Raw genomic sequence first — 13,872 nt, 5'->3', positions numbered from 1 at the left:
TATGCCTTTTTACCCCAAAAGGCTCATTTCTTACCCCAAGTGAAAGCTATTACCAATAGTTTGGTCCAGGTTTGTGTTGTAGAAAAATTTTACTGTGCAGAAATCTTTACCTTTCTTTCACTGATCTCGACCTTTTACTTTTTTTACCCCAAAATCAGAAGATTTCTTCTTTACTTCAAGATCAAGCTTTCCAATGTTTTCTCCAGGAATGTATGTAGAAAAATGTAATATCAATGGCCTTACTTCAGATGTTCATCTATCAATGGCCTTGCTTCAGATGTTCACCTATCAATGGCCTTACTTTAGATGTTCACCTATCAATGGCCTTACTTTAGATGTTCATCTATCAATGGCCTTACTTCAGATGTTCACCTATAAATGGCCTTATTTCAGATGTTCACCTATCAATGGCCTTACTTTAGATGTTCATCTATGAATGGCCTTACTTCAGATGTTCACCTATAAATGGCCTTGCTTCAAATGTTCACCTATAAATGGCCTTGCTTCAGATGTTCACCTATCAATGGCCTTATTTCAGATGTTCATCTATCAATGGTCTTACTTCAGATGTTCATCTATAAATAGCCTTGATTCAGATGTTCATCAATGACCTTGCTTCAGATATTCATCTATCATTGGCCTTACTTTAGATGTTCACCTATCAATGGCCTTACTTTAGATGTTCACCTATCAATGGCCTTACTTCAGATGTTCACCTATCAATGGCCTTACTTTAGATGTTCACCTATTAATTGTCTTGCTTCAGATGTTCATCTATCAATGGCCTTACTTTAGATGTTCACCTATCAATGGCCTTACTTCATATGTTCACCTATCAATGGCCTTACTTCAGATGTTCACCCATAAATGGCCTTACTTTAGATGTTCACCTATCAATGGCCTTACTTCAGATGTTCACCTATCAATGGCCTTACTTTAGATGTTCACCTATCAACGGCCTTACTTTAGATGTTCACCTATCAATGGCCTTACTTCAGATGTTCATCTATCAATGGCCTTGCTTCAGATGTTCACCTATCAATGGCCTTACTTCATATGTTCACCTATCAATGGCCTTACTTTAGATGTTCACCTATCAATGGCAAAATCTTCACCTTACACCACGCTTGGTAATTGTAGAGAGTGGAGAGCTTGATTTATTGTGCAGAAAGAAAATTGTAACAGATGGATGGACAACATCCCAAAAAAATGTGTGTGTGGTTTGGATTTTTAACGTAGCAGTCATATCGCTATGATATCTACAGTGTGGCAGTTAATAGTGGTGTCTAACACTGGGGCATCATGCCGTAGACATGTAGCATCATGTCCCACCAAGTCACATTATCCTGAGACCTGGCTAACCAGTCCCAACATTAACCTTTTTATGCTGAGTGCCAAGCGAGGCAGCTGCAAGTACCAGTCTTATAAGTCTTTGCTATGACTCTGCCAGGGATCAAACCCATGACTTCCCGCATCCAAGGCAGATGCTTTAACCACTTAGGCCACCAGAGTGGGCACATAAAAAAAAATTGGCAATCCACATTATGGTTGGCACATAAAAAGCAACAGATATCTTTTACATATCCAATACAAGCCTTCCGCAATGTTTTGTCAAAGTTACTATTGTAGAAATCTAACTATAAGTAAAAAAATCTATTTTTCTTTCTTCAGTTTCTGTGACCTTTACTTTTGCCCTATTGGGCCCAAAATCAACAGTGTATTTTTCTTGTCTCAAGTGGATGCAATATATCAAGTTTGATCAAGTATGCTGTGATCTTGAAGTTGGACCTATAGACCAAAAAAATGTACAGGTATCATCCTTGCCTCAAGTGCATGACATCTATGAAGTCTGCTTAATATATGAAGTCTGCCTAATATATGAAGTCTGCCAAACATAAGGCTGACTAATATATAAAGGCTGCCTAATATATGAAGTCTGCTAAATATACGAAGTCTGCCAAAAATATGAAGTCTGCCTAATATATAAAGGCTGCCTAATATATCAAGTCTGTCAAATATATGAAGTCTGCCAAATATATGAAGGCTGCCAAATATACAAAGACTGCCTAATATATCAAGGCTGTCTAATATATGAAAGCTGCCTAATATATTAAGTCTGCTTAATATATGAATTCTGTCTAATATATGAAGGCTGCCAAATATATTGTCTGCTTAATATATGAAGTCTGCCTAATATATGAAGTCTGCCAAATATATGAAGGCTGCCAGATATATGAAGTCTGCTTAATATATGAAGTCTGCCAAATATATGAAGTCTAGAACTAATGTTAATGTGATAAAAAAGTATATATTTTTTATTAATGTGTTCATGACCATTGTGTATAAAATCCCAAATCAATGGATATCTTTCTTAATTCAAGTGAAGGCCTCCAACACAAAGTGTAAAACTGAAGTTATTGTGTGGAAATTTAAACTGTTACAGATGAAAGGCCAAACATAACATGCTCCACAATTTGCTGGGTGTATAATAAATTGTGGTTACTACATGTATATGGAACAACATTTAAAGTTACAATGTCCTAAATAACTTAGTTTCTCAACATTAACAAAAACAATATACTGCATTTTATGATTTGACATTAATTTTTGACAGTTTCCCATTTTGTCTGAGATAAGTGACAAATTAGATGTGTGGCATGCAAGTTGATAAAATCAACAAAGTTAAATTTGTGTAATTCTGGTCAGTTTTCAGTTGTCTTGTTCTATTTAAATTCAATAAGAGAATTGTCATGGATTGGGCATACATGTTCACTATAGATCTCAGCTTATTCCGAGTTATAATTTATGAAACAAAAATATTAACCCATTACCTCATAGAGTATATGGCATATTAGGCCTTTGATATACATGTAGCAAAGTTACCAAGTGCAGTGTGCTATAAATAGAACACTGTTACCTATTCGCCTCCATACACATAGGCCTGCCTGTTAACTGTCAAGCAATGTAGTGAATGTTATGTTTAACAGCAATTTTAACCATTTTACATTTTTGGTACACATTATGTATGGAAACATTTAAGAGTAAAGTCCGATCGTTATAGCTGTGTAATTATTTTTCAGGGAAGAATATTTTATGTGCTTTAACATCTTGAGAGAACTCGTTCACAGTCAAGTCAGTGAAGCCACATGACCAACCATAGCTGCCATTTCTCATAATCGAAATTTACAAGTTTTTTTGTCCAAGTCTATATCACTAAGTCATCTGAATTTGATAATTTATAAAAACTAATTGCTGCCTACATCACAGCTGTTACCTGGGTTATTGAATCTTTCATAGTTGTGATTTTAATCGTGAAAGCTTCATAAGTACTGAAAAAATCCATGACCTCCATTTTGGAGAGTGGAGAATACGACCAGCTACTTTAAATAGCAGATTTTGACCAGAGCATAAACAGTGACCATGTGATCTGACGTAATGGTCTTTCGCAGAAATGAATGTAGTATCTAATAGGGAGTTTTCCCTGAAGGTGGTGCTACGAAAACCCGCTTAAAATGGCTGATGTTTACAGCAGGCATCAAAAGGCACTTCCATGCGAATGGAAAGGCGCTTGCATGAGGTAAAGGGTTAATGTGTGTATGATTAGGATTTTTAATGTAGCTTTAACAATTTTTCAGTCATATCGCTACGATGTCTGCAGTGTGGCAGTTTATAGTGATGTCTAGCACTGAAGCATCATGCCGCAGACATGTAGCATGATGTCCCACCCAGTCACATAATCCTTACACCAGGCCAACCAGTCCTAACACTAACCTCTTAATGCTGAGTGCCAAGTAAGGTAGCTCTTAGTACCATTTTTGTAAGTCTTTGGTATGACTCGGCCTGGGATCGAATCCACGACCACCCACTTCCGAGACAGATGCTCTAAACACTAGGCCATCGGAAAAGGGTTAATAATATGAATGAAACCATTTTAATTTATGCAGACTCTCTCATCTTAAACATTTATCACAATTAGACCTTCAAATGAATGTACAACTTTAACTTTCTCTTAAAACAAACAAAAGGTTTCTAAAATATAAAATTTTATTTCTTGTACAAGTATAGCCACTGTAAAATAATGATTTATTTGCATATCAGTGTACAAATGAACTACATACAATTATAATATAAAAAACTTCGATTTGTGGAGACAAGTTTCTATACCCTATGAACAATGCGAGTTTCTGTACCCTGTTTACAAGGCGAGTTTCTGTACCCTGTGTACAAGGCGAGTTTCTATACCCTATGTACAAGACGAGTACACATCTTATTTAACAAATATAATTGAATTTCTAATATACAGTGTACAGGCCAGACTTATAACATAGTCAAATATACAAGGATGATGTAATAGATATGTGCATTTAGGAACCCAAATACATGTCTTGTACATCAATATTTAGTGTCAAAATTACTGCAAATTTCACTTTAATGAATTATTATATGTGCACTAAAACAATTAATCAACAGAGTTGGAGAAATAAAATTAAAATTATGGTCTTCTAATGTTTAGAGTCTCACAAACAAATTAAAACCAGGAAATCAGATACTGCTGAATTGCAACAGCATTTCAAAACCTTTGTTTACTTTTAAAGCAAGTCAGTCATTTATTATGGAAACATGTTACAATAATCTTATCTTAATCCGTCTTGAATACAACAAAATTTTATGTAAATCCATTGTCATATTAATGAACATTATAAACAGTTTAAGCTTTGAAGACATATCACTATATCATAATATAATGCGCAGTGCACTTCCAAATTTAAAATCTGAGTAGGTAAGTTTCATGATTATCAAACTCATCCCTGCAAGCAGAAACCAATTAATGAACACTGATGACTTTGCTCGCTCTGTCTCTACCGAAAGCTATCCACTTCTGAGGATCCTTCTTTCTGGGCATAATATGGCTGGGACTATTAAAATAGGATTCTTTCTAGGAGCAAAATGGCTGGTACAATTGAAATGGAAGTACATATTTTCTGTAAGCAATTTGGTTACAATAAATAAAATTTCTGTTAAAAGCTATTTTTTGAGGCTGACTAAAATATAAAATTAGGTGGAAGTGATGCACTAGATGCGCATGGTGTTAAATTAAAGGAAATCGCAATATTCTAGGCCAATTTAAAAAACCACTTTCCTTGCACGAAGCTTGTGAGATTACGACGTGCACTTAGGAATGGGTGACATTCACATTAAAAGGGGTGTGCACATATTTAAGTATGTGCCAGTCTTAGATCAAATATGGTAGATGTTTTTGACCATGATGCAATCAGTTATTCAACTTTCATGAAAATATTTTCTTTGGAACAATATAATAAAAATATGAATTGTAAGTCATTATTGTGTTTACGAAGATGACAAGTGTCTTAAAGACTTACCATATCTATTCACAAGTCAAGTCCAACTGCAAACTACACAGACTAAGTTCTGCCATCACAGAGTGCACTGACAGCTCTGGGTCTATGCAGTTTGTTAGAAGTAATCAGTAGAGCAAACAAAACAGACCCAGATCTGATGGTGTATTACATGATGGCAGATCATGGTCTACATTGTGTGTAGTTTGACTTGACTTATAAGTATATAGTTTAATTCAAGGATCAGTTGAATTTTTTCACAGCATTTAAGATTTAATCATTCTTAATATACATGGAATTTTTAACTTGAAGAACATAACTTTGCATGTATAATTATTTAAACTATTTCAGAATTTGCATAATTTCACATAGCTACTTTGATTCACAAAATATATTTTAAGTGGCAAGACAAATTACTATTATATATTTAAGCTTACTGCTGTAAGTAATGAACATCCAAACAAAATAACATCCTCTCCTCCTAATTTAGAAACTTTTAATATTGAAACCTACAATTCACAAATTAATACAAAGTATTGAATCATCCATCTATTAATTTCATCGCTAGCTTTTCTCTGCATTATAAGACATTAATGATAACTGATAATCTTCAAAAGCCAATACAAATCTTTAATGGTCGTTTATGTGCAGAACGCAAAATTCATACTTTGATTCACTGAAGAAAATAAAAATATATATATATGTACATATATATAATGCAGACAAGTAATTAAACAGCCTTCAAGTGTGATGTATAGGAAATTAATATTATACTGATCAGGTTGGTATTAAAATATGGATCAGATGACATCTACTAAAGTAGATACACGTTCATCATCATGAAGGCTGATGAAACCATTTTAGAAAAAGTGTTGGTGTCACTACTGGATGAAAAAATATAATGTATGCCATCTCCAGCTGGATTTATCAAATGGTCCTTGTTTATTCCTGTTGCATCATCTGCAGAAGAGAAAAAATAAACTTGTAACACAAGTTTTCAAGGCACCTCTCCTCCAAATTTAACATCTATATTCCTGAAAAAAAGAAACGCAAGATTATATTTTTGATAGACTTTACTTTCCATTAGATTGAAATTCCAAACATGAAAATATTACATAAGTTATGAATCAGTCATGCCATGATTCCGCTGAATACGAATCAAATCCATGCATTTCTGTCTATAAAATCTTCAACATCTTGCTGAAATATATGTCCTTTGTTTGTATAAAATATGTCATTTTGTTTGTATGAAATACATGTCCTTTTATGGATGAAGTACATGTCCTTTGTTTGTTACATGTCCTTTGTATCAAATATATGTCCTTTGTATGAAATACATGTCCTTTTATGTATGAAATACATGTCCTTTGTAAGAAATACATGTCCTTTGTATGAAATACATGTCCTTTCTTGTATGAAATACATGTTCTTTTATTTTTTTTGGTATGAAATACATGTTCTTTAATTTTTTTGTATGAAATACATGTTCTTCGTATGAAATACGTGTCCTTTTTTGTATGAAATACATGTCCTTTATTGTACGAAGTACATGTATTTTGTAGGAAGTACATGTTCCTTGTTTGTATGACATACATGTCCTTTACTGTATGAAATACATGTCCTTTGTTTGTATGAAATACATGTCCTTTTCTGTATGAAGTACATGTCTTTTGTATGAAGTACATGTTCCTTGTTTGTTATGAAGTACATGTCCTTTATTGTATGAAATACATGTCCTTTGTTTGTATCAAATACATGTTCTTTGTTTGTATGAAATACATGTCCTTTGTTTGCATGAAAAGATAGCAAAATACTCCATATTAAAGTATGCTGATTACAACTGAACTATTAACCAGAAATCTAAAATATTTTTACCAAATTTTCTTATTCACTTTGTATGGAATGGGCTTAACGGATTTCAATGGTATGGGATGGGCTTAATAATAATAATAATAATGCTTTATTTATGGAGGGTGACTCATTAATCAAGGACTATTCTCCCTTAAGGCCCTCAAAGGAGAGTATAACAATGCACATTATATGAAGATGGCAATAATTACTGTTTATTTTAACATGTTTAGTATTAAAATACTAAATTCCATTATTTATTAGAAACACATACATGCTCATGATATCTATTTTTAAATACTCTAATATTTTCAGCAGATTTTACATGTAGTGGAAGCTTGTTCCACAGAAGAATGGGTTTCAATGGTATGGATGGACTTAATGGATTACCTTGATATGACATGGGCTTAATGGAGTACCATGGTAAGGCACGGGCTTAATGAAGTACCATGGTAAGGCATGGGCCTAATGGATTACCATGGTATGGCATGTGCTTAATGGATTACCATGGTAAGGCATGGGCTTAATAGAGTACCATGGTAAGGCATGGGCTTAATAGAGTACCATGGTAAGGCATGGGCTTAATAGAGTACCATGGTAAGGCATGGGCTTAATGGATTATCATGGTATGGCATGGGCTTAATGGAGTACCATGGTAAGGTATGGGTTTAATGGAGTACCATTTTATGGGATGGACTTAATGGAGTACCATGGTATGGATGGGCTTAATGGAGTACCATGGTAAGGCATGAGCTTAATGGATTACCATGGAATGGATGGGCTTAATGGAGTACCATGGTATGGGATGGGCTTAATGGGTTTCATTGGTATGGATGGGCTTAATGGATTACCATGGTATGACATGGGCTTAAGGGAATACCATGGTATGTCATGGGCCTAATGGATTACCATGGCATGACATGGGCTTAATGGATTCCCATGGTATGGCATGGGCTTAATGGGTTACCATGGTATGGCATGGGCTTAATGGATTACCATGGTATGGCATGGGCTTAATGGATTACCATGGTATGAATGGGCTTAATGGAGTACCATGGTATGACAAGGCTTTAATGGATTACCATGGTATGTCATGGGCTTAATGGGGTACCATGGTATGTCATGGGCTTAATGGAGTACCATGGTATGGCATGGAATTAATGGATTACTATGGTATGTCATGGGATTAATGGATTACCATGGTATGACAAGGCTTTAATGGATTACCATGGTATGTCATGTGCCTAATGGAGTACCATGGTATCGATGGGCTTAATGGAGTACCATGGTATGGGATGGGCTTAATGGGTTTCATTGGTATGGATTGGCTTAATGGAATACCATGGTATGTCATGGGCTTAATTGATTACCATTGTATGACATGGGCTTAATGGAGTACTATGGTATGGGATGGGCTTAATGGATTACCATGGTATGACATGGGCTTAATGGATTACCATGGTATGGCATGGGCTTAATGGAGTACCATGGTAAGGCATGGGCTTAATAGAGCACCATGGTATGGATGGGCTTAATGGATTTCATGGTATGGCATGGGCTTAATGGAGTACCATGGGATAGCATGGGCTTAATGGATTACCATGGTTTGGCATGGGATTAATAGATTACCAATGTATGATATGGGCTTAATGGATTACCATGGTATGACATGGGTTTAATGGAGTACCATGGTATGGCATGGGCTTAATGGAGTACCATGGTATGCCATGGGCTTAATGGAGTACCACGGTATGACATGGGCTTAATGGAGTACCATTGTAAGGCATGGGATTAATAGAGCACCATGGTATGGATGGGCTTAATGGATTTCATGGTATCTCATGGGCTCAATGGAGTACCATGGTATGACAAGGGCTTAATGGAGGACCCTGGTGTGACATGCGCTTAATGGAGTACCATGGTATGACATGTGCTTAATGGAGTACCATGGTATGGCATGGGCCTAATGGATTTCACACCAACATAACTGTCTCAAATACACTTTAAATGACATATTGTAAAATGAGAAACATCACCTGGCTTTATACCTGAGCAAAACTTGCATTGTTTCACAGCATAACTTGCACAGAATAATTTCCAGAGGTAAGCTTACCAATCATACGTGCTTCAGCAAAACTTACTCTAGCATGCACATAATCTTTTACACAGCAAAACTTACTAAGCACAACTGATACAAAAAATGTGCACACTATAACTTGTACAGTATAACTTATGCAGTAAAACAAACATCCAAACTTACACAGTTTAACTGGATCATGATATAATTCTGTTTAGAATCAATGTGGTTCATAGAGTGCACTGTCCCTGTCATGGAGTTGCGGATTATTGTCATAATGCATGCCATACATGGAGTTGTAGTCTGAAATAATAATAATAATAATAATAATAATACCTGTAGCCATAATTAACTTTCATATCAATATACTACAAAAATTTAATTTGTGATTTCTCCCATAGCATACATTTTTTGTTTAAAACATGCATTCAACTTTGAAGATGCTACACACTGACCTATCTGAGTACTTTGGGACAGTAGTATAGTACACCCTGACCTAAGTATTTTGGGACAGTAGTATAGTAAACCCTGACCTGTCTGAATATTTTGGGACAGTGGCATATTACACCCTGACCTGTTTGAGCATTTTGGGACAGTGGCATATTACACACTGACCTATCTGAGTATTCTGGGGCAGGGGCATATTACACCCTGACCTATCTAAGTATTTGGTGCAGTAGCATATAAACCCAGACCGATCTGAGTATTTTGGGACAGTAGTATATTACACACTGACCTGAGTATTTTGGGACAGCAGCATATTAAACCCAGACCTATCTGAGTATTTTGGAATAGTAGCATTAAACTCAGACCTATCTGTGCATTTTGGGGCATTGACATATTAAACCTTGACTGTTCTGAGTATTTTGGGACAGTAGTATATAACACCCTGACTATCTGAGTATTTTGGGACAGTGGCATATTGCACCATGAACTGAGTATTTTGGGACCAGAGCAAAGTACACTCTGACCTGAGTATTTTGGGACAGTGGCATATTATACCCTGACCTTTATTTATGACTGATTTCCCCATAGTATATATTTCCTATGTATAACCTAAATCAAACTTTGCCTACCTGAGACTGAGACCTACTACTGGAAAATGTGTTCACAGATTTTCTGAGAGCACAATGTTTACTTTAAATCAATATACAACATAAATCAATGGCACTAACTTGCCAAACTGCCTGAGCATTAATGGATGAATGGCACGCAACATTGTGACATGCCTGAACATTATGGGACTAACAGCACATTACATATTTTCTTGCCCAAACATTATGCGAAAGATGGCATTAATCACTGTGGGACAAATAGTCTGTAACATCATGATCTGAATCAGCTTCAATGACAAGAACACATAACATCCTGGCCTACTTGCATTTTCCCCTTGGCATGACAATGCATAAATTAAGCTGCAGCCATGAAACTGCTGGCGACTTGGGTCAAGTGTAACACTGCCTGGCCAGATGAAAAATCATGCACATTTTGACATTCCCTACCTCTTATTTTCTCAGAGGTCCGACTTGTAATGATGTGTGATTACTCATTGAAAGGCAATCTTTCTCCAGATCAAAATGACCCCTAAATTACTTAGAAGTGTCACTGTCAATGCAATGACCATTACATAATCAAGAGCTAAGTGTGAAACCACAACATTATATATTCCATAATATGGACTCATGTTTGTATCAAGCTTACATTCAGTACCTGTGTAAAAAAAATAATAAAGTCATTTCCACTGCAATGTGTTCTAGACTGATGACAAGCATGCCAATCAGCTAAATGTTAAGAAATGTTCAAGGATAAAAAATACACTCAAGATTCATTATGAAGGTGCAAATCTACTCTGCCCAAAGACAAGTATATGGAAACATTTTTCCTTGACACAGCCAATTTTTACCTGGTCAGGGTGAGAGAATGAGTGGTTTTCCAATGCCCTGCACTTTATATCCTGATCTGCTTGAGCATTATGGGATGAATGACTTGTTACATCCTGAATAGAACTTTACATCTTGACCTGCCAGGGCATTATGGGATAAAAAGTACATTTCCTGAACAATATAAGATGAATGACACAATGCTGGAGCATTAAAACGAATGGCTCATTACATCTTTCCATGTCATAGCATTATGAACAAGTGCCATGTGAAACCCTGCCCCTGAATGAATAAGAGATTATACCCTGATATGGCATACTTTTTCAAACATTCATAATCACTTCATGCCAAAGGGTTTCAATACTAGTTGTGATTGTAGAATGTGTTATGGAGTCAATACTAGTTTGACTGTAGAACATGGGTGGAATCCATACTTAAGTTTGACTGTACAATGTGTACGGAGTCAATACTAGCTTGACTGATGAATGAGTATAGAATTAATACTAGTTTTGACTGCAGAATAAGTATAGAATCAATACTAGTTTGACTATAGAATTGTATGGAATCAATACAAAAACTGACTGAATAATGAGTATAGAATACTAATTTTGACTGTAGAATAAGTATGGAATCAATACTAGTTTGACTGTAGAATGTGTATGGAATCAATACTAGTTTGACTGTAGAATGTGTATAGAATCAATACTAGTTTGACTGTAGAATGTGTACGGAATCAATACAAGTTTGCCTGCAGAATTGATATGGAATCAATACTAGTTTGCCTGTAGAATGTTTATGGAATCAATACTAGTTTGTCTGTAGAATGTGTATGGAGTCAATACTAGTTTGCCTGTAGAATGTGTATGGAATCATTACTAGTCTGACTGTAGAATGTTTACTGAATCAATATATGATTGACTGCAGAATGTGTATGGAATTAATATTAGTTTGCCTGTGGAATGTTTATGGAATCAATACTAGTTTGACTGTAGAATGTGTATGGAAATTTTACAAGGTAGCACTGTGAATATACCCCAGCATGTAATGCACCTCCCTGCTACAATGAACATTGCTATTAAAAATTCCTTAAGATAACAGGCACCAACACTGGAATGCAGAACACAGTTACACAAAAAGTGGATACATTGTTACATTATAATGAATAAATTATATGGTTCCAAATTGGAAGACTGCTGCATTATCTGGTAATAGCTTTTGTTAATTTCCTTATAATCAAGCAAGAGTTGCCTACCTTTCTGGCTGGATAATGCATGAATAGACTTCTCGTCTTCCTCCACATTCTTCTGGTACTTGTTTAGAAGGTACAGCTTACGTAGAGGACCACAAAGAAGAAAGACATAGCCATTAAACACTAATCCAATGGCCACAGCTGCATCTCGCATTTTGTATTCTCCCAGAGTGGCGACCAGACACCATGTCATCCAACATGGCACTGTCAGGATGACAGAACCCAAAATCCATTTACACTCATTATTATTCTTCTCACTCTTCCATGCACAGAGGCCAAAAATGATTGACAGGAAGATGAGAACGAAGATGTAAACATTTGACAAAACAAGACCCTCGTCATAAAAGTTATCTGGTGTGCATCGTGGCCACAACATATTGTTGTACAGGACCCTTTCCACATTTGGTTCCTCCAAAATCAGCCACTCTACATTAATCATGACCTGGACACCAACCAGAAGGAGAGCCACAAGGAAGAGTCCACAAGGATTTCCAATCTTTTTATATTTAACACTATAGATATCCTCCCGATCCCTAGTTCTGTAGCAGTCCACAACTTTAATGAACAACGATGAATAGACAATTGAGTACACAAGTGCAAGGCAGAATCTACGGAGTGCACAAACCTCATCAGATGCATGGACAATGAAAGCAAAAGTCAGGGCAAAGACAAGAATGATACCAAATGATAGCATGTAGCCTAGGATTGAGGTGCCAGAACGAACAGGATAAACAATTAACAAATAAATAAATAAACAAAGTGAAACAAAAGCTCCAACACCAGCCAGTGTAGCAACAATGATACCCCAGATATTATTGAAACGATCTCCAACTTGTGGTGTTGACTGAACAGTAACAAGCAACCCTGTACTTGGATCAACATATTGCCCTTCCTCACTGACATAGTAGGATACACCAGTTCCCCGACGGCTAAATATTCTGACCGACCCATCTGACCTTAAACAGGGGCAGTCACTACCAACTGGACATTGTGACACTGGCACTGAGTTGTCAAAGGTACTGTAGCTGTAGTAAAGCTGGGAATTGATAAGAAGATCTTGCTGGTAACTACCAATCTGAAATGAGAAACAAACTGCAAGTTTGTCACATGTTTCTACAATATAGTTAAATGAATAATATGTTCAAAATTTAAGTTGGTACTGAAACTTCCATAAAAATGAGAAGAAAAAAATGATTAGAGCTATTTCAATCTATTTGCAGAAGTTGAGCAGAAAACAAGCACTCCAAATTCAAGTTTCTCTTAACAGACCCCATTAATAAATCTTGTGAGTTCCATGGACTAAACTTGTTAAAGTTTTTTGCTTCATGTAGCTTTCCACCAGGCTGTTTGCTACATGTAGTTTTCCACCAGGTTGTTTGCTACATGTAGTTTTCCACCAGGCTGTTTGCTACATGTAGTTTTCCACCAGGCTGTTTGCTACATGCAGCTTTCCATCTGGTT

General features: G+C 36.0%; 1 protein-coding gene across 2 annotated transcripts in view; it reads right to left on the bottom strand.

The window, feature by feature from the left end:
- Positions 1 to 4,026: 4,026 nt before the first annotated feature.
- LOC149777238 (uncharacterized) overlaps positions 4,027 to 13,872 on the bottom strand; it is a 75,407-nt gene continuing 65,561 nt past the window's right edge. For both annotated transcript variants that reach the window (XM_089941981.1, XM_089941982.1), the window contains exons 15-17: positions 12,415 to 13,486; positions 9,466 to 9,585; positions 4,027 to 6,317 (exon numbers count right to left, since the gene is read on the bottom strand). In XM_089941981.1, the coding sequence (XP_089798107.1) occupies positions 9,503 to 9,585; positions 12,415 to 13,486 (1,155 nt within the window). In that variant the 3' untranslated portion in view covers positions 4,027 to 6,317; positions 9,466 to 9,502. The remainder of the gene's footprint in view (positions 6,318 to 9,465; positions 9,586 to 12,414; positions 13,487 to 13,872) is intronic.

Source organism: Sinohyriopsis cumingii, chromosome 18 (genome assembly GCF_028554795.1).
Source record: "Sinohyriopsis cumingii isolate HCF-2022 chromosome 18, ASM2855479v2, whole genome shotgun sequence".
Lineage (NCBI taxonomy): Eukaryota > Metazoa > Mollusca > Bivalvia > Unionida > Unionidae > Sinohyriopsis > Sinohyriopsis cumingii.
Note: the sequence above shows the minus strand (reverse complement) of the source record. Positions and strands in the feature narration are given on the sequence as shown.